The sequence below is a fragment of the Scomber scombrus genome, chromosome 3 (assembly GCF_963691925.1).
Source record: "Scomber scombrus chromosome 3, fScoSco1.1, whole genome shotgun sequence".
Taxonomy (NCBI): Eukaryota; Metazoa; Chordata; class Actinopteri; order Scombriformes; family Scombridae; genus Scomber; species Scomber scombrus.
Window position 1 is genome coordinate 18,115,866 of NC_084972.1, and position 21,221 is coordinate 18,137,086.

The following is a 21,221-nucleotide window of genomic DNA, read 5'->3' on the forward strand; positions in this document are numbered from 1 at the left end:
CATGAGTACAATGCTGTTGACCTTAAATAGCTGCACTCCTATACAGGCGAACATGAACTGGAGCAGAGTGGTGACAATCATGATGTTACCGATTGTTCTGATGGCCACAAACACACACTGCACCACATGCTGTAAGACAAAGAGATCAAAAATATTTTCGATTCATACTGAACAGAAGAGTCTCAGTGTGGTTATAAGTGTGGACACACTGCAGGACAATGCACCTTCAGCCCTTTAGCTCTGTTGATGGCTCTCAAGGGTCGAAGAACACGAAGGACCCTAAGAATCTTAACCACTGAGATGGCCGAGGACCTAAACGAGGAAAACAAATATGCGGAGAGTCATTTAACTTAAATTGTGCTGCATCTTTGCTGTTTGTACAAAAATCGGGGGCCAATGTGTCTATGTTTGTACTCACTGAATGCCAAACGAGACAAGGGAAACCCCCACCACTAACAAGTCCAGGAGGTTGAAGTAATTCCTACAGAAGGCTCCTTTATGGAGAAAAGCTCCGTATGTCGTCATCTGAGGAGAGGACAGAAGAAGTTAGTGCAGGAAAGAAAGAAAATAAAATGAAAAACCCATTTCATCCACACCAGACACACAAATAATGTCACACTTACACACCATACCTCAGAAGACACAGACATACATACTGTGCAAACATGATACATCAGAAATAAACACGCTCACATATACAGCATTTACCAACTCTCAGTCAAACGCACACACTTCTTCACACTCTTGTAGAGCACTCTGATTTGGGGTGGCGAGCTCAGAGCGGTGAAACAGGAGGCTAAATCTAACGTTGCCACCCCCACGGCCCTTAACTACATGAATGTAGTAGTAAGTCATTCATTTCACAATCGACTATGGGATGAGGCAATAAAACATGCATTTTGTTGCCATGATGCCGGGGATATTTACTACCTACAATAGCTCTAGTTATAGTGATTGGAAAGAAGAAATGGCCTTACTGTCACATTCATGTGGACCGTCATCTTAAAGCACATTCCATTATGTTCTTTAATAGTTCAGAATAAGGGGAAGCAGCTCCCTATTAAAACTTCAGAGTTCAGCAGGCAGAGAAGAAAAACCAGCCAAAATAACTCTTCTTCAAATAATAAAAGTAAAGGATTAATTTTCTGAGTGTAAGTAAATGTGGAGTCCTGCAGAGGGAGGAGCATGCTAACAAAGAGCATTCGAGAAATTTCAGTCAAACAGCAGTGGATTTAGCAGATTTTAGCCCAATTGGCTGCAGAGACAACTCCACATTTCTATGCACTCAGTCAGGGAAAGCAGACTGAACCATGCTCGGCAGGAACATGGTTGGTTTTGCCCCCTCTTTTATGGGTAATCTGAAGAGCAGTCAGTAGGAGCGGCATGGAGTTAGCTTTGACTGGAGTTGACTTTACGTCTTAGAAACACTTCCCTGAAACTGAAACTCAACTTCAGCCAATGCTTTAACGATGTCTGAAAAGCCCATTAAAATTTGTTGCATTGCACAAAGAGTTGCATCATGTTTTTACATATCTGCATCATCAAAATCATTTCAGCGATGACTGCCCGAATGAAGTGACCCCCATGTGAGTATAATGTAATGTTGATGTGATGTTTCCTTCCCCCAACATGAGTTCTTTGATTAGTGTAATTTGAACAAATCTTGTGTTTGTGTGTGCAAAATAGCAACTAAAAACTCCAATATTTGTTTTGTTTTTGTGCTTTCTTTTTTTAAAAGAGGTGCCATGAAGAAAAAAGTAAATAAGAGAAAGGAAACAAACAAGCCAGGTTGTACTGAGTGGCAGGTGACACACAAGGAGAAATGCAGCAAGGCTCTCGTTGTCATTTAAGGGGTTACCTTCAACACGATCTCAAATGTAAACATACTAGTGAAGACATAATCTGCATAGCCTAGGACCTGGAAGGCAACGAGACGTTTGGAGTGTTATTGGGGTATGGTTAGTCACAGCACGGACAGGGGACACAGGACATTTACCTTCAACACGATCTCAACAGTAAAGATAGCCGTGAAAGCATAGTCAAAGTAACCAAGTATCTGCAAAAAGCAACGTACATGTTTAACAAAGACAGTTCATTGTGCAGCTTCATACATCATATGAAAACAAAATAAATGAAAAAAAAACTAACATTTGAAGCATTTTCTGGAAAGACTTTGTGGGAGTAAACATCACAGTAGTGTTTAAATTATTGCAAAAGTATCCAGTAACTTGTTAATATGACAAAGGGCGGTTTCAGTACTCCTTTTCTTATACCAAACATATTCCTAAATTAATCACAGTAATCCTAGTTGTGATGGTGCAGTTAAAATCATTAGAAGGAACTGATGTTGAGACAAACAGATGAGTTGGCTGAGGGTTTACTTACAGGACTGTACCAGTGTTTTTGCTGTTTTAGCTCAAGAAATATAAATTGCATGTTCTTTACATTATTGCCAACCTAAGTGTACCAAGAAATAAATTCAAGTACAACATGCAGAAAACTGACACCAGCATAGAGTTATAACCTTTGATTTTTTATGAAATCATTTGTAGTTGTTCAATGTTTTTACATTTACATTACTTTTCTACATAGTAATTTTCATTGTCCCTGTAAAGAACAGAAGGCACTTTCATTGTTTGTGGTGGAGTTCACCATCCCTGCACATTATTCAAACTGCCTAATAACATACAGATAAACAATATTTTATCTCATTAACATCAGCCTCACTACTCTTCATTGTCTTTACACTGTCCTGTTGTTGTATTAAGTTACTGCTAATGCAAACCCAGCATTTCCCTCTAGCCATGGTATGAAGGTAAAAGGCCATTTTTTTGAATGTTTATTAAAACAAGGTCAGTTTGTTTGGCTGCACTGTTAACAGACACCAGCTGCCCTTCTGTTGTATTTTTGATGAAGTTGCAGCACAATGAGTGCTTGCTTTAAATCTGTATAGAATCACCAAGTCTTAAGGATTATAACTTTAACATACAGTTGGTAATGCATCACTATAATACATTGATTGCCTTAACTTCATGTAAATGTTATGTTATCCTCAACGAGTTGATGGCGGCACTACTTTAAAAAAAACATTCCTTTATGGTGCATTCAAGGGCACACTGACATCTAAGATGAGTGAGTCACCTGCTAAAAAGCATTGCGTTGTTTTTGGAAAAGCAGTTCCAGGAGGCAAACATTACTGTCAAAAGGATAATGTGAATGGCTGTTTCTTGGATTTAAAAGGTTGCTGTTGACTCCCAAATCCCTAAATCATGAATGCTGGAACAGACCAGCAGAGGCAGGGTGACCAGATGTCCAGTTTAAATATAGACAGCCCATATTTTAAAGCATTTGTCCCATTGTCCTGACAGGAACTGCCTTTGCAGTGGTAATTCTGGTAATGTATGTTTTACAGTTTAAGACAGGATAGATGATGTAGATGTTGTAAAAGGAAAAGGTACTCTGACAGAAAGATAAATTAGCAGACAAAACTCAGTAAAAATGTTATTTTTCTGGTGACATCCTTTTAAAATCTATGATCACATTTTTGTTGCTTTGCTGAAAATGATGTGAACTAAATAACTTTTTCAATCGATGTTGTCCTAAATAGATTTCATGTTGCCATTGTTCTGAATTACTTACAGTACCAGTCAACAGTTTAGACACAGAAAGTGTAACTTTTGACTGGTACTGTACATGTATAAGAAATACTGCATTTAAGGTTAGAAATCCATGTAAAATCATTGTGGTGTATGATTTGTAAAAAGGTCAGTAGTAATGCAAAGTACAGTATGCAAGTTTTAGTAAATGGGCTAAAACATGTAAAACCACCAGTGCGGTCAGGCACTTAAAGGACCAAAAATAAAGAATTAAAACACTACAGAATCTCAAAATGCTAAACTAACATTACAATCAGAAAAGTGGTTAATTAATAATGTCACGTTGCACACAAATCTTTGCTGGAAGCAGTAAAATCATTTCTTTAGTAGACTTACAATATTGCGAGCTGAGAAGTTTCGGATTGGATCCTCAGCAGCGAGTGAGACAGAGCTGAGCATGATGAACACCAGGATGAGATTGGTGAATATGTGGTGATTGATGAGTTTGTGGCAAAACACACGAAACCTGGAGCAGAAAGGAAACAAAGCATAGTACAGGACCTCAGTGTGATATCAACACAATCTGTGTGTATGTATCCATGTGTGTATATAGTCTGTATACAACTGCTTCTTACGGGTTTGTGGTGCTGAAGATGAAGAAGGCACTTCCTTCTGGGATAGGAGTGATCTTCTCCTTCTTTACCAGATCAGAAATGACTGGTCGAGGCCCTGATGGAACTTCGGGGTCTTCCTCCTCTGCTGCCGTTTCCTCAATGTCCTCCTCTTCTTCCTTAAAAAGAAAAAAAAAGAAAAGAGAGTATGCAGTGTGTGTCAGAACTCCTCAAACTGTTAGTTACTTTATGATTTGAAGCTCAGTGTTCGAAAGAGATAAAGAATACCTTTTCATCTTTGTCATCATCCTTCTTGTCCCTGTAATGAACAGATATTTTCATGAATGACAGAACACTGTTGCTACCTTTCAAGAATGTAAATTAACATTTGAAATAGTAATATTTGACAAAAAGTAAACGGCAAAGCTGTCACCCTTTTTTGTCTCCCTCATCTGTGTTGAGAGACTCTGCATCTGCCAAGTTGTCCACGGCGATAGCCAAGAAGACATTCAGGAGGATATCTGAGCAAAGTGTTCAGTAAAGGACAACTTTCTCATTAAAAACTTTGAAGGAAACCGGGCTTATTAAGTTTAAATTGGCAATGTAATTTACACCAGTAATAATAATGCAGTGATAAACCAATACCACATGTTCGCACAGTAACAGGAAGAAGCCCAGAATTTGTTACTGTAGAAGCTAAAGGTGCGTCAGTATCAGTGAGAGAGGATACAGTTTCCGCAGATGAAGAGGATGATAAAGTAAAAGCACACAATCATCCCAGTGGAAGAAGGACCTCCGTACGCCATGATCCCATCATACATAACAGCATTCCAGTCTTCTCCCGTCAAAATCTGGAGGAGTGATAATATTTATTTAGTAGGGGGCTCATCAACAGTAGTATGTCAAAAACACTGATAACACTTTTTCACATGCTACAACCAAACAAACCAGCTACAGTTTCTGTGAGCGGGCAGAGTTGTGATACAGGGAAGAAAACAAATTAATGCCTAAAAAAATAATAAAAATAGATCTTTCCATGTATAGGACAATATGGCAATTTGAGTGTCCTAACATATTTACTGTATGTTTTACCTCATTTGACATTGGGAAGTCAACTTAAGTATTTGTCAGGAAATCCTGTCATGAGGACTACAGTCATACTGAGAACAACTGAAAGGCAATAAAAAAAAGGCAACTAAGTCTGTGTTTGTCACTACAGTTGTGTCACGTTCTTACCCTCTATAGTGAGAGTTCAGTAATAGAGTTCAGTTCACTGATCTGAATGGTGGATCAGGCTTTAAATACCTGAAACACAGTGAGTAGGGCTTGGGGGAAGTTGTCGAAGGTACTCCTCTTGGTCTGGGTCTCATCAAAGTTGAACTTTCCGCCAAACACTTGCATGCCCAGCAGGGAGAAGATGATGATGAAGAGGAAGAGCAGAAGCAGCAGGGAAGCAATGGACTTCATAGAGTTGAGCAGAGATGCCACCAAGTTACTCAGAGACTGCCAGTGACTGGAAAGAAAGGTGGAGCAAGATAGGGCAAGAAATACAGATGATTCATTGAAAACAATACACACACACACCCACACATACACACACACTCTCAAAAACAGCATGGTGCCATCTTACCGTGTGACCTTGAAGATTCTCAGCAGGCGGACACAGCGAAACACAGAGATACCGAGGGGAGACATAATTTCCAGCTCAACGAGAATGGTTTCAGTGATTCCTCCACACACCACAAAGCAGTCAAAGCGGTTGAACAGTGAAACAAAATAGGCCTGTAGCCCAAGACTGTACATCTTCACCAACATTTCACATGTGAACAGGGCTAGCAGCACCTTGTTGGCCACATCTGAAAGCCAGAAAAAAGAGACTGAATATTAAAAACAGAATAATAATAAATAATAAATAAATGTAGACTGAGATAAGAGATACAGTGACACATAAGATATCCAAGGCTCCAAAATTGCACATTTAATATGTCTAATAGTGGAAAATGTTCATTAATATTAAAATTGTATTTTATTTAATGTGTATCTAAATCTGGTATAAATCTAGTAGAGACAACAGACAGTCGTATTAGAGATATATTTTCATCCAAATAAATGCGGACCTAACACTTTCCATAATCCACAAATCCATTAAAAACAAAAATGGATTCACATTTTATTATACACATCTTGTGTATTGCCGAGTTTCATACCCTGCACTTCTGTCAGCCACAGAGGCTGGTCATAGTGCTCTGATGATATGGTGAGGGTGTTTAAGAACACCAAGATGATGACCAGCCAATAGAAAGGCACCGATTTAACAGCCAACCGGCACTTCCTGCGGCAAAACCTGTTCCAGCGGCGCCAGCGCCGACTGCAGAAGAAGAATGCAACGCCAGTATTAAGAATAACACTAATTAAGTATTGCACAAATAAACTGATATAGACTGCCAAATATATTGTTAAGCAAAGAGATAAATACATCATCTCTGTGTTTTTATTTTAAATAAATCACTACAGTTAATTTAATTTAATAATATAAATGCAGTGGAGTGAGGTGACTCTGCATCAATAGATTTTTTGCAAGTCATACTGTACAGTAAATGAGCTGAAAACACTGCATAAGCTGCTATTCTCTAAAAATACCACGTGGTATATGCTGACTTTATAAAAGTTTTTGATTTATCATCCCTAGTAAAGTCTCATTAAAAATACAGTAAAATGAAAGCCAAGCACATAAAAAAGTCAAATGCAAGCCCAACCTCATAGTAACAACTTTATGCATCATGCAGAGACAAAGACACACAGATATACTCACCTGAACTTGGACTTTGAAATTTTTTGACTGAAAGAAAGAAAAAAAATTGCAAATGCAGGTTATGACAGATGTTTTTTAGGGGTGCAAGATGAAGATTATTAACTGGTCACAAGACAAAAGTATCCTGATGTAAAAATCAATAGCATGTCGAGAAAGGAAGACAATATCAACATGTTGAGTTGTTTTGATTTAGCAGAAAACCACCTCAAAATGTAAAGGTTGGAGCACCTGAGGATGAAATGTAGATGACTGTTTGTGCCAAGTGCCTGTGGTGTGAGCAAGAGTCACAGCTATACTATAATTTAATGTAATAGCAGTCCTGTTTCTGGAAATGTGTGTTGTGCAAAGTGCTGCACATTCTCACCACAGAGGTCCGCAGCATGGGGTCTTTTCATCCTCCCCGTTTTGATTCTCTGTGTTCACAGATTCTGTTTCGCTGGCTGGAACGCTCGCTGCAGCAGTAAATAAAGCAGACATTTACCAAAAAAGAAATGAATAAAAATCTAATAATCATATGCACTTCACAGTGGCTACAGTTCACCAAGATTATTCAAACAGACACAGTGCAGTGCAAGAGAAAAAAAACAAAGTTTACAATTTAAAAACTATATCCAAGTGCATCATAATTTCTTGATAGTTATTTAAAAACAGAAAAATCAAAATTATTATATTATATAATTTATTAGATATATTCTTAAATCTCCAAAATTGTTGCAACTTTAAAACTAACTCATAGAAAGAAATGAGCTAAGCGCTGTGGGTGTGCATCACTGTCATCATCAGTATCATTTACCAAGTGCTGAAAGGGAGCTGACATGGGACAGGCGAGCGGACAGCTGCTCTACGAGGGCTGACTGATGCAGACAATGAGGGGCAGAAGAGAGAAGGGAGCAGGGCGAGGAGGACAGAGCTCTTAAAGCTGTCTCTGAGATGCTATACTCAAAGTACTGCCAGCACTTTGGAAGACTGCGCAGACAGATGATGATTAACTGTGTGAAACATCTCAGTGCCTTAACTCGTATAAGGCAGTGTGTCGAGAGCGTACACTGCTTAGCTTACGTAGACGTTTTAGCTTTGATTCGTGAGTGGTCGGACAGCTCTCAGCTCCGAAAATAGTGCTGACTGCTGGAGTAGTGATCTGGGTTTAGCCCTGTTTCCTACATTCATACTGAGCCTCTGCTTTTGAGATGGAACGTGGGAAGGAAACGGGGCGTGGTTGCTATCAACACAGCTGTATTCCTATTTACTTCCAGACTCCTTTAATGGGAAGATGATAAGACTCTTTCATTTAGAAGGAGAGGAGTAAACAAAAACTGAAAAAGGCTGTGATGCTCGGACACAAGGGTTAACACAATAGTAATGCACAGAATGATGAGGCATTACATTATGCTACACAGAACACACACATAGACTCACTCGGCTGTCATTCGGGATGCTCCAACTAAAATGTTTAGGTTACTGTTGCTCATCTTTAACATTCACTTCCTTGTTTCCAGTGCCAAACAATGTATTATATTTGAGAAGAACAAAGCAATGATTGATGACTAACCTTCATCATCGCATGTATGCAGTCTTTGTAAGGTGCTAGAAGCATTAATTGATGCTTCCAGCACCTTACAAACGCTTAAGTCGGGTGGAACAGTGGTCATCCTGCAATTTGCTTACAAGATGGAAAGCAAGGCAGCACCATCGGATTAAAAACAACAGATAGGCTAATAGATAACTTGTCTTTGTAAAAATATTTTAAACGTTTTTATTATTGAGTGAAAACTGCTCATCTTTCTGTATAAGATTGATTGGAGCATCAAATAGTCACACACACTCATATACACACTCACACACAAAAGAGGTAGAAAACACTGGAGGGAAACCACAGGATTTACCATGAGTGTCGGACGACTGGCTGAACCACCCAAACCTTCCTTTCTTCTTCTCAGTAAGGTCAGCCAAAGTCACCCCTTCATGTGTAATGCATGCAAGCCCATGCATTTAGACACAACGGCACAGCAGAGGGACATGGGGGGCGAGAATGGGCTGCTATCAAAATGGGTCAGAGCAGACAAGCACCACAGGACAACAACAGTATTCAAAATATCAATATCCAACAAAATGACAAGACCAGTAGGAGCCACAGGGGCTGCAGACACTGAGGAGGGCAGAAAAACAACACGGAGAGCGGTTAGTCACAGGAAGCGCTGGTAGGCCCAGTACCAACATGTTACAGTGCAAATTAAAGCATTTACATGTTAACATGTTAGTAGGGGCTCATGTATCGTCGACAGACACCAAAAGCCAGGATGGATGTTGAAGAAAAGCTGTATGGACCTGCCTCATCTTAACACAGAACAGCTTTAACAGAGAACCTTTACTGTAAATGCTTACTTTACACGCGACATTCAAAGTATTACTCTAAGTAGAACAGAGGGAAAAGGCATGAGGTGGAGACAACAGTAAATGAACAGTGTACATTAAATAATGATGGCAGGAGTCGTCAGGAGGAGCTCATCTTTAAGTTGAGGGAAACAGACAGAGTGCAGAGAATAGACATCCTCTGCTACATGTGCTGTATAAGGTGAAGCAGTTGCAGTTTCTCTGTTGTGCATCATGTGTGCTACTTATATGAAGAGGATTTGGATTAAGAATTTTTCCACTGCTCAAGTAATGTTTTTTTTTTTCATTTTTTCCTTCTCAGATAAACTCCAGTGGTAGTCACAGTGTGCTCCACTTTCATCAGTGACATACATTGAGAGCAAAGATAAAAACAGGCTGTACTCTCAGCTTCTAACACCTTTCATACGATGATATTGAACACATCTAGGGAAAGACCATTTTGTGGTCAATATGTGTGCCTGTATGTGCATGTGGGTGCATATCTTTCTATCTTTAAGAGAACAACCAGCCCTTTCTGTGTTGTGAGGACATGTTGGCTGGTCCCTGCAACTCCAAAGTACAATCTGAAGGTTAAGACTTGTTTTAAGGTTTCTCTTCTATGGTGGACTATTTTCCAAGAGTTCATTAAAAAATAATGGGGCTAAATGTGATGTTTTACAATATAGACTATTTTCTTGATTACTATATTCCCATCTGTACCAGCACTAGATGTGTCTTTGTCTGTAGGCAAAAGCACCTAAAGTACTTTGATTTTAACAGTGTTGTGGGATTTTCTAAATGTGAAAATGATCTTTTAGTTTCAGGCAACTATTTTTACCTGTTTTCAGAAACTCCCCCTATGACACATAATTGCCCTCTGGAATATAAACTTGTTTATTTCCTGATTATATTAAAATAATAGGCATAACAATACCACACAATCCTACTTCTGCTCCAGTAATTTCCTAAATGTGGCACAAACAGTTTTGATCAGTTTTCTGTATTGAAGGACACTTGTTATGGCAGCGCAGCACTGTAAAGGAGGAAGTGGGACAACTGGGAGAAGGTGCTTACGGTTGCGTTTGCTCTCCTCATCGGCCTCATCCTCGTTGTCGGGGTCGATGTCTTCTGCCTGAGTGATCCAGTCCAGATAACCCTTCAGATCCTCCTCCAGCTGCTGCTTCTCACGCAACTTCTGGAAATCTCCACGAGCTTTAGCCTTCTCTCTCTCCTTGGAGAACTCTCTGGGTTTTTAGAAGCACACGTACACAAACACAAACACAACAAATACACAGGAGCACATAAATTACCAAAAACACACACACATAAGCAGGAACTTACTTTCATAGCCAATTACAAACACATTTTTCACACAAAAAATAAATAAACAAGTACTCCCTGGTATAATAAATCACCTCTTACAGTTTCATAGTGAACAAAGATATTTCTGCATGTTCTCCTTGTTCTTACAGTATTCACATACTTCAATCACAACGTTCTAATGTCTTGTGTGTTTTTCTGAACCCTAGCCACTGGAGGGAGATGTACACCTTTGAAAGACAACACAGCACTATATTTAGAGCCCTACAGTACAGTAGCATATCCTTTGGGCGAGCATCTTAATCATACAGAAAAAGCAATTTAGGTAGACAGATGGTTTCGAGAGACCTGCCACATTTACACAGGATCTAAATTCATAGATTGTATAAAACAGCGAATGCAGAAACTATAATATATAAAGGTTCAGAAGAGAGGACGTAAATATTAACTGAAAAATTATGTAACTAAGCTGTGATAATGATTAAAGAGAACGTATGAGAAGTGTCTCATTGTGTGGTATCAAAACTGTACGTGACACAAAAATAAAGCATTTAAAAAGTTGATGCAGATAATAAATTATTCCAATCTAAATTAGCCGACAGGATTGCAAAAGGGTCTGAATTGATGATTATATTAACCTTGTTGGCTTTTTTTTTCTTTTTTTTAAAATCAGGCTTTGCTGGCTGGTCAACCATCCAGAGTTAATTCTACTGTAATACCCCACCCCCACTCTACAAAACTGGGAAAGCAAACTGGGGTTTGAGAGAGCTTAGGAGCGCAGAGGGAGTGAAGGGCGAGGAATAAGATTAATTTCTCTCTCAGGAGGTTGGGTGAGTTGGGGATGGGGTGGGCTGGGGGAAGAAGGAAACGCTCACTTTGCAGTTGCCGTGGAAAGGACGTGATGGTTTGACGCAAACAGAGGTCAGAGAAGAACGCTTAAGAGAGAATATACATTTATCTCGAGGTCTTACGACAGAGTAGCTGCTGGTTTATTATCCCAATATGTGTTATATAAAGGATCTCTCATATCACACCTATCTGCAGCACAGTGCACACCTTATGTATAAGATAATACTGTTTCCTAAACACAGCAAGCAATGCCCTGGTGCACACCAACCCACATCATACATGCTTTGCACACTGCAGACCAAAACCACAGCACAAGTAGCCTCTTACCCACTAAGCACACCTAACACAAGGTTTAGCACGAAAAAGGACCCGAGTATGATCAGGCTAACAAAATAAATCCACGGTGTTTCCCATCCAATGGCGTCATTGACCTGCAGGAGTCAAAAGTACCAATTAAGAGACTGAAACACATTCATTAACAGAGCCCGTCCAGCCTGCAATCAAGCGGAGGGTCTCTGTCTACAAAGAGTTAAAGGTGCTTACCCGCTCAACACACCCAACACCAGGTTAAGAACGAAAAAGGAGCCGAAGATCACAAGACTGACAAAGTATACCCATGGAAGCTCTAAGCCCATAGCATCGTTCATCTGGAGGAGCAAGCATCGGCACAGAGGAAGGAGAAGAGGGGGAACAAAGAAGGAATGATGAGATAGAAAAGTGTGAAATAAGCTGTTAAAATAAGAAATTATCAGAAAAGAACAGAGCAAAAGTTAGATACCAGTAGCTTTTTCTTCAGACAAGGAAAAATAGAGATCTTGTAGGAATACTGACAACGCCAGGACAACATCATATTGTTAGATGTGTTGTTGAATACATTCAATCATTTAGTCAATCAATCACATCAGAGTGATAAGAGTTGCCTCAGGACATTATCAGCAGCTTCTTCATCAGAATGTCAGTCACATTATTGTTGTGCGTCTGATCTGAGAAGACATTTAAGCTGAAGGCATATGATAGTCACAGGTTTTTAAACTGGGAGGGAACATCAAGGGACTTACCCAGTACAGCACGTCTGTCCAGCCCTCCATGGTGATACACTGAAACACTGTCAGCATGGCAAATAGGAAGTTGTCAAAGTTGGTGATGCCACCGTTGGGACCTTGCCAGCCTTCTCTGCACTCGGTGCCATTGATGGGGCATTGGCGCCCGTGCCCTGAGATCGCACATGGAGCTGGTTCCTCCTCTGCTATCGCATCTACAGAAAGAGACATCTGCTAGTGTCACATAGAGATTTTAGAAATAAGTGGTACAGTATCTCTGTAAAATATAACTGCTTTTTAAAACACACATAGCAGTTCACTTTAAACTTCCGCTCAAACTGTTGTTTGTAGAAGAGGATTTGTCTGTTGGCAATAAACCTTTATGAAAGCTCTGCAGGTAAAATAAGCCTGTGGAGTCTTAAAGTCCAACTGAAATTACATGTAATCATCACTCTTTGCAGTCAAACATAATATCCACAAACTTTTTTAAATGTATCATTAATAGTTTTGTATTATAAGAATGAAGAACAAATATCAGAAATGCTCCTTTTTGTCAGTGATGACATAAACATGGATAGATAGTGAAAATATGCCACATGATGTGTTTATGAAAAATTATGTAATCATTAAAATAAAATAATTTTAAAAGTACATTTTTCCTGTTTGGTTTCTGATTTTTTTTTCTCAAAGGAGAACACAGGACAAGTGATTTACAAAGCAGATATGTATGTGTAGTAGCCAAAAAAAAGGCAATTTCATTTCAGTTGGACTTTAAATGAATGATTGAGACAGAGAATTTTCATGACACACACTATTAGGTCAATTTAAAATAAGGCATAAGGCTGGTTTCACCTTATGCATCAAGTTGAAAAGCAAGTAGATAGCTGCCAAATAGTTTTAATAGGTTTAAGGTCAGGTTTTTTTCAAGATAAAATAACTGTTTGTCATAGGGTTTTAATTACATGATGCATAGACAAGAAAGTTAAATAGATTTTATGTTTAAAACAAGCAAACAAGAGGGCATACCTGAACCAGGCATAAAGCAGGTTGCGTGCATTTTACCGATGAAAAGCTCCAGGCCGATAATGGCATAGATGATAATGACAAACAAGACCAGTAGGGCAATGTGAAGGAGAGGGACCATGGCTTTAATGATGGAGTTCAACACCACCTGTAAACCTAAAAAAGGAGGAAAATGAACATATTATTAGAAGCCTAGTGCACAAACACTTCCTAATTCTCCCTGTTTCCTTAGCCATAATTACTGAAAAAATGTAAATCATATATATATATATATATATATATATATATATACATACACACGTAACACATTTTGGTTGATATTATTATGATATAATGATCAACAACATGAATGAAAATATACTATATGGACAAAAGTATTGGGATACACCTCTTAATAATTGAATTCAAATGAAGCACCTAGCCATGCAGTCTCCATTTACAAACATTTCAGAAAGAATGGGTTGTTCCGAAGAGCTCCGTGAATTCAAGCATGGTCATAGGATGCCACCTTTGCAATAAGTTGGTTCCCAAAATGTATTCCCTGCTAGATATTCCACAGTCAACTGTAAGTGGTATCATTGAAAAGTGGAAGTGTTTAGGAACTTAGTTCCAGTGAAGGGAACTAAGGGGCCTAATGCTTCAGCATACCAGGATATTTTGGATAATTCTATGCTTCCAACTTTGTGGGAACAGTTTGGGAAGGGTCCATTTCTGTCACAGAATGACTGTGCCCCAGTGCACAAAGCAAGGTCCATTAAGACATAGTTGGGTGAGTTTGGTGTGGAAGAACCTGACTGGCCCGCACAGGGTCCTGACCTCAACCCCACTGAAAACCTTTGGGATGAACTAGAATAGGGATTGCGAACCAGGCTTTCTCGTCCAACATCAGTGCCTGAACTCACCATTGCTCTTCTGGATGAACGTGCAAAAATTCCCATAGACACAAATCCTGTGGAAAATCTTCCCAGAGGAGTGGATGCTGTTATAGCTGCAAAGGGGGAACCAATTCCATATTAATGCCTACGGATTTAAAATGGGATGTCATAAAAGCTCCGGTAGGTGTCCCAATACTTTTGTCCATGTAATGTAATATAAATTTGATACCAGTTTCAATACATAAATGTGTATGAAAAACACATATAGTTCAAAAATGTGTCAGAAGTGTTTACTCCTAGTTTGTTATTACACCCAGAGTTCTTGTCTCCAGGGCACTGATGTTGATGTTGAATACATGTTTTCAGAAAACAGTCCTCAGGGTCCATGGTACTGTGCTTACACCATCTGGCCACATCATGTGTAACCCTTCACACTACAATTTACTGGGAGGAAAGGAGGACATTATGCAAAATAACAGAAAACATGCCAGAATGTGGAAAATGTGAAGGATTGGGTCACACTGGGTAACATGATGTGGCTGTTCGTTACTTACTGGGTACTCCTGAGACCAGCCGCAGGGGTCGCAGCACACGGAAGGCTCGAAGGGCTTTAACATCAAATCCACCTGGCTTACCACCCCCGTGGCCGTGCATTGACGGGTGGTTTTCAAGTCCTTCGACTTCCTCCACCTTATCATCTTTGGTCAAAACCTCCAAGACAACACTAAAGAGTCTGTCAGTAAAAACAAATAAAGTATGTCATGGTCCTAACAGGGTATAGTTTCCATTAATCCATGAAGCAAAACATGAGTATGAGTTTTGGTTTGCATGTAAAACACAGACTAGAGTATATTGACCTAATATTACTGATATTTCAACACCTTAGATGTTTTTTAGGACAATATAATCTGGATGTGCAGTTTTCACAAGAACTATGGTAAGAATCATTCTATTCTACTTTTTCTCCTTTTCTTGTTAGACACACAGACTTTTAATGTGCTGCCCCACAAATGATCTCTGATTTGATTATATTATAATCAGTTCTTAATTATCTTATTTATAGACGCAGTTAGCGTTCGAAAAAATACCTTCAGGTTTGGTAAATCACAATGCGCGTGCTAAATAACATATTTGCATTTTCTCCTCCCTGTATTTTGCACACTGGGGTTGAGACGCCCCATATTACATATTCATTATGGCAAACGTACTAAATGGACAGCCTGTACTATCTTGCACAGTTGAAAGACGCAAACCTCAGTGCACTGCGTTAGTAGATCAGCTTGCAAATTTTTTGCGGGTGATGTCAAGTTTGCACACGTTTTTACACACGCAAACCTTTAGTAAATAAGTATTTTTTACTGAAACTTAAATTTCTTGGACTTTTTCTTTGCATTTCAACAGTTCTTACATCCTCGTTTCACTTTACTGTTGTTCAACTATAATGTCGTAAGTGTCTTCAGTTTATTTTACAGCTGCCCACAAGCCATACTGATATCACCTGGATACAGTTGGATTAATATGAGCACTGCACATACAATATACTACACAAAATTTATGTTAACAAACCTGTCTACTAAACATTTAACTGGCAGGTTTAACATTAATAGTTTAACTGCTTAAAATGTTTTGAGTACTTTAATAAAGGTAGATTATCACCTGCTGATACAGAGCTACACACTCTTTCAATATTAAGATGTGAGTGCAGAACAATTACATTATAGAACAGCACATCTGTATACAGCAGTAAAGAAAAGAAAATTCTCCTGCTGTAGTCACAAAATGAACAAATCTCTGCCCATGAAAGAGGACACTTCATTACAGTCAGACATTCCTCACCTAGCCGAGAGGGGAAAATCATTGACACATCACATCAAAGTTGTGGACTACAAGCAGTGAATGGAGCTGCCGATAGGGGCTGGAAGGAGTTCTGAGGGCCTATAAACACAGTCTGCTGAGGCCTAAGTTTTACTGAGTCACAGCTGTAAGACTGACCGCCTTCTACTGGTGTTTTATTACTCATCCAGTCATGTTCAGAAGAAAACCACCCTTCACACACTGACAACTTTTTACTGAACCTACCTGCAGAGAAGCATTTTCATGAATGTGTTACTTCAGATTCCTTACCGGTGAAGCCAAATTAGCCCAAAGATTCTCCTCACTTTTTGGGGAAACACACCAATGTTTTAGCCCTCTTACTATCAATCACATTTTACAAACCATGCCACTTTCTTTTAGAAAGACGTTAACTCCTGTTCTAGGCATTGATTGTTTTCCATTCATTTCCACACCGCGTGAAAATCAATTTGCAGATTCTAAACATGTTTGAGTTGTGTAATCCGTCAATCACAGTCAACATCAACTGTACGACAAGCAAAGTTCATGAGTCAGCTAACGTATATTTATACTTTATGGTAATGAATGAAAACCACTTGCTGTCTGGAACATTAGGAAATACATCCAAATATTTAAAAAACTGTATAGAATATGTTAAAATGCTTAGCATAAATGTTTAAGTTGTTTTAATGGATTTCTTTGGGTATATTATCACCTTACAAGGTTGTCATGGTCAGCCTGTTAGCAACAGACACAGGACAACATTAACATTTATTTGGATTTGTGTTTCTGGTCAGCAAACAAATGCCAATATTCATTCTATTTGGGGCTGTGATTGGATCCTCACCAACTCCTGAGGGAAATATCTGGCTCTGTAGCTGCTAAGTGCTCCACTATGTTCACCAGCTTGTTGCTAACTGTGTCTGTTTGCTGTTTGGTTAGTGGACAGTGGGTATTTAGAGCTTTTTCACTTGAAACAGTTGTTCACTGCGGCTGCAAACCAGGCTGATGAGTTTAACTAAAATAGTAAAGTTGCAAGCCAGACAGCTAAACAATGAACTGAAAGATGCTAAAAACAATCGATAAAACTAAGGGGAACTGCATATTCAGGTGATAGCGCTCATTACTATAAATTACCAATTTTACATACATATAGTCATGTAATCATTTGTTAATATGACAATATTGATAAGGGCAGCTTTAAGAATACATTATATTAAGTTCAAGAGCTAACTTTCAAACAGGCTGCTGTTGTCCTTTAGGTTAAAAAAAAAGCTTCACATCTCATTAATAGTCACATCCACTTAAAACAATTCTCAAAATGTTAATGTCCTTATTTTTCCTGATTAATTGAATATATGTTCTTTTAGGTGACCTTACTGTTACCTTTTTCTTTGTTGGTAAACTACTTATACAGCCTATACAGTAAATTCTTTGGCTATTTTTCCTGCATTTCAACACATAGATGGAAAACATCTATGAAGAGCATGACCGAATCTTTGAGTGCCTCAAACCGTTTTCTAACATCTGTTATAATCTTATGACCTGTTTTGTACTATAAATAAAAGATACTAAGGAATATTGACACGTGTCGTAAAGTGGACTGAACCTTGACCTGAAGTTAATTTATTCAGAGCCATATAGACAGGGCTATATTTTCACATCATTGGCTGTATTATTTTAGAGTGTCATTTCAGTGATTTAGCAACAGCAATCACTCTTCATAGCAGGAGCAGCCGTCTTTGCATTTGACTGCATGGCAGATCAACCCTGCGTGCTGCATACAGACAGAGATCTGACCCAGCTACCTACTGGACTGTGCGTATTAGAGGAGAGATAGGCAGAAGAGAGAGAGAGAGAGGAAGGAGAACTGGCGATAAGGATGAAGATCACCAGAGGAGAGTGTGCTGGAGATAGGAATGAGGGCAGAGTGAGGTGGGTAAGTGTAAAGCATAAAGTACAACCATCTGAGAGATCAAAACGGAAGGGAGAAATAATAAGAAAGAGCTGCAGAGACAAAGCAGAGCAGGATGGGAGAGTGAGAGCGAAAGACAGTAAGTGAGAGGAGAGGAGAGGAGAGAGAAAGATGAGAGGGAGTGTTGGAGAAGAGATGAAGTATCGAGAGATGGTGACTCACTCAAGTGGTGGTAAAGCTCTGATTTATTCTCTCTGTCTTTTCTGGGTCATATACTGTGGGTGTATGAGGGTCTCTATTAGCACTTGGCCGCTCAGAGCAGAGGCTTAAGCAACTTTAACACTGACTGTCTCTCTCAGAAACACTGTAAACTGCAGCTGTCAGAGATCAAAGTGCAAATCCTAACACCAAACTAAATAACAAAACCTCATGACGTGGTCTGCAGAGACATTGTTTGAATCAGCTGATGGGGCGCCCGCTAAAGCAGCACTTTGAACTAATGGCCTTTATACAGTACTGTATGTTACATTAAAGTAAATCAATGACAGTAAAAATCAACTGTGAACTTCAGGACTCACCCTATGACGACAATGACGAAATCCAGCATGTTCCAACCGTTTCTCACGTACGCATTCTGGTGCATCACCAAACCATAAGCGATAATCTTCAGAAAGGTCTCAATTGTGAAAATGATGAGGAAGGCATACTCAACTGTTTCCTGCAGACACACAGAGAAAAGAGCACAAAGCATTCAGGAATTTGCATATGATGGATTGTCATAGAAACAATACGAGCTTAAAGGGTCACTCCGATCATTTTTCACATTATGTTAATCTCACTTGTCACCAGGAGAACTACTCAGGAGGAGCTGTTGAAAAACAAACCCAGATGATGTCATCTTAGCTTGGACTTCAGACTTCAATTTTTAATACAAAACTTTAATTACAAACTGAAGGTTTTGGGGTTTGAAAGATGCAGGTATTTAAGAGGGAGGGGGAGAAATGGGAGTCTCCCAACTTTGTGGAAGTACATAACTAAATCAAAAACAAATCAATACTAAAACTACCAAATACAATATGTTAGGTGGACAAACAGGTCATTAGCCCAATCAATGCAGAAAATCAAAACACTTATTCTTGTATCCTTTCTCCCTCTAAGCTGTTTAACAATTTTGTTCAACCTGAGCAGCAAAGTCTCACCTTGTCCTGACCTCATTCTGAGCTGCTTTGGTTCTCACACTTTCCAAACCTTCGCAGCCTATGTTCACACTATGACAACCATGATGCTATGAGAAACCTTGACTATAGGTGCACAGGGTTATTTTAAGTTTTTAATTGAGGTAAGACAGTAAGAAAAGCATGGTTTTTATTTAGTACTGTATTCAGTAGTGAGACCAGAGGCTGTTTGTCTTTATGTTTTCAACACGCATTAACACATTTTTGATCGCCTGGGGAAAGAGGATGTTAACACAACATTATTATCTCTAAAGATGATACAGCAACAGAGTTAGCAATCAGCCTTTTTAGACATCCAGCAGATGTGGAGCAACATTAGCATTCATTTGAAGTCATGTTTGTGTTCACCTGTTGTGTTCACCTGTTCTTGGCTACTAAATGCTCCACTATGTTCACCAGCTAGTTGCTATCTTTTTCTGTCTGCTATTTGAGTGTTCATCACTATGTGCAACACCTTTCGCATTCAAGTATAAGTAAGTGATATGATCCATTGTTATAAAAAAATGTATTATAAGTGTACAACACTGACATACCAAACCAGCCTCAAAGGACTGTAGTCAACAAAAGCCAGCTGATGTCTTCTTTTACACTAACATTTACACTTGAACACACCACAGACAGTGCAGTGGGGAGCCAGCTGATCACAGACATGTGTCTTGAATCATGCATCATGCTAGAGGAAATAACTAGTCAGTAGTCTGAATCCAAAACCAACACACCAACACTAAGAAAATAATCAAATTTATGTGTTTTTCTATGCTTGCAATATAAGAATATGATATGAAAATGGTTGGCTTTGCCCACTTCATTTTCTTTTGATTCTGGATGAAGGAAATGCAGAAAATGCAAAGAGAATGCAAAGAGGCGAAAGGCAAAGATAAGGAGAAAATAACAAAATGGTGAAAACTTTGATTCACTAGAGCTGCACAGCCAATCGGAGATCTCTCCTTCAGCAAAGTATGAGAGCATCTGAGTACAGCAGAGGTTAAAAAAGGGACAAACACACTTTTTAATAAAATGGCTGTCTTTAGAGGGTATGAGGAGACCAGAACCTGTGATGCAACTCAGCACTGCGTCTTTCTCAGGTTGTTTCAAAGACACAGGAGAGGACACAGGAACATTAAGCCATCAGGTTGAGGTCGACTGGGAGAGAAGCTGACAACAGAGGCACACATAGGTAGATAAAGGTGGTATGTGCATGTTAGCGCAGTGAGATGTATGAGATCCTGGAGGTGGGCACACCACAGGGTGACTCAGCTGTTTAGGACAGTAGTGGGACCTCCCTGGAGATATGAAACCAGAGAGAGTCCCTGTTCATCCTTTATGCATTAGGCAGGTAATCTCTGCAGATGGGCTGGTATTCATACTGTAATATCTGCCAGTCAGTACAACTACAAGTCAGTGGAAATGTCTCTTTCACAGCCAGAAGCCGACAGGCATTTAACTTTAAACATTAGAAGACCACTGCACTCTTATAAACCAAAATGCAGATAAATACTGAACACCACACACTCACACATATTGTTATATGCATATTGTACACATAATAACCTCTTCCGCCTGAGGTAGTCCTTAATCCCCTGCTCCATGTTCTCTGCGGACACCATAAATGCAAGAGCACTGTGGGCTGCGGGGCTCGTTTTCCCAACAGTTTACTGCAGATTGTGAGAAGCACTTAGCCCAGAATAAGAGACATGGGCCTCTTTGTTACTGAAGTAAAGGTTGAGTTAAGCTTACGGCTG

General features: G+C 39.3%; 1 protein-coding gene across 1 annotated transcript in view; it reads right to left on the reverse strand.

The window, feature by feature from the left end:
* Positions 1 to 21,221, reverse strand: part of cacna1da (calcium channel, voltage-dependent, L type, alpha 1D subunit, a) — a 55,303-nt gene that overhangs the window by 19,369 nt on the left and 14,713 nt on the right. Inside the window, exons 3-24 of the mRNA XM_062415480.1 lie at positions 18,823 to 18,962; positions 15,051 to 15,229; positions 13,625 to 13,777; positions 12,617 to 12,813; positions 12,102 to 12,205; positions 10,464 to 10,633; positions 8,903 to 8,977; positions 7,384 to 7,471; positions 7,020 to 7,046; positions 6,415 to 6,575; positions 5,838 to 6,063; positions 5,513 to 5,720; positions 4,938 to 5,058; positions 4,641 to 4,728; positions 4,496 to 4,526; positions 4,232 to 4,386; positions 3,993 to 4,122; positions 1,997 to 2,056; positions 1,859 to 1,918; positions 419 to 525; positions 225 to 312; positions 22 to 129 (exon numbers count right to left, since the gene is read on the reverse strand). Coding sequence (XP_062271464.1) covers positions 22 to 129; positions 225 to 312; positions 419 to 525; positions 1,859 to 1,918; positions 1,997 to 2,056; positions 3,993 to 4,122; positions 4,232 to 4,386; positions 4,496 to 4,526; positions 4,641 to 4,728; positions 4,938 to 5,058; positions 5,513 to 5,720; positions 5,838 to 6,063; positions 6,415 to 6,575; positions 7,020 to 7,046; positions 7,384 to 7,471; positions 8,903 to 8,977; positions 10,464 to 10,633; positions 12,102 to 12,205; positions 12,617 to 12,813; positions 13,625 to 13,777; positions 15,051 to 15,229; positions 18,823 to 18,962 — 2,676 coding nt within the window. The remainder of the gene's footprint in view (positions 1 to 21; positions 130 to 224; positions 313 to 418; positions 526 to 1,858; positions 1,919 to 1,996; positions 2,057 to 3,992; positions 4,123 to 4,231; positions 4,387 to 4,495; positions 4,527 to 4,640; positions 4,729 to 4,937; positions 5,059 to 5,512; positions 5,721 to 5,837; positions 6,064 to 6,414; positions 6,576 to 7,019; positions 7,047 to 7,383; positions 7,472 to 8,902; positions 8,978 to 10,463; positions 10,634 to 12,101; positions 12,206 to 12,616; positions 12,814 to 13,624; positions 13,778 to 15,050; positions 15,230 to 18,822; positions 18,963 to 21,221) is intronic.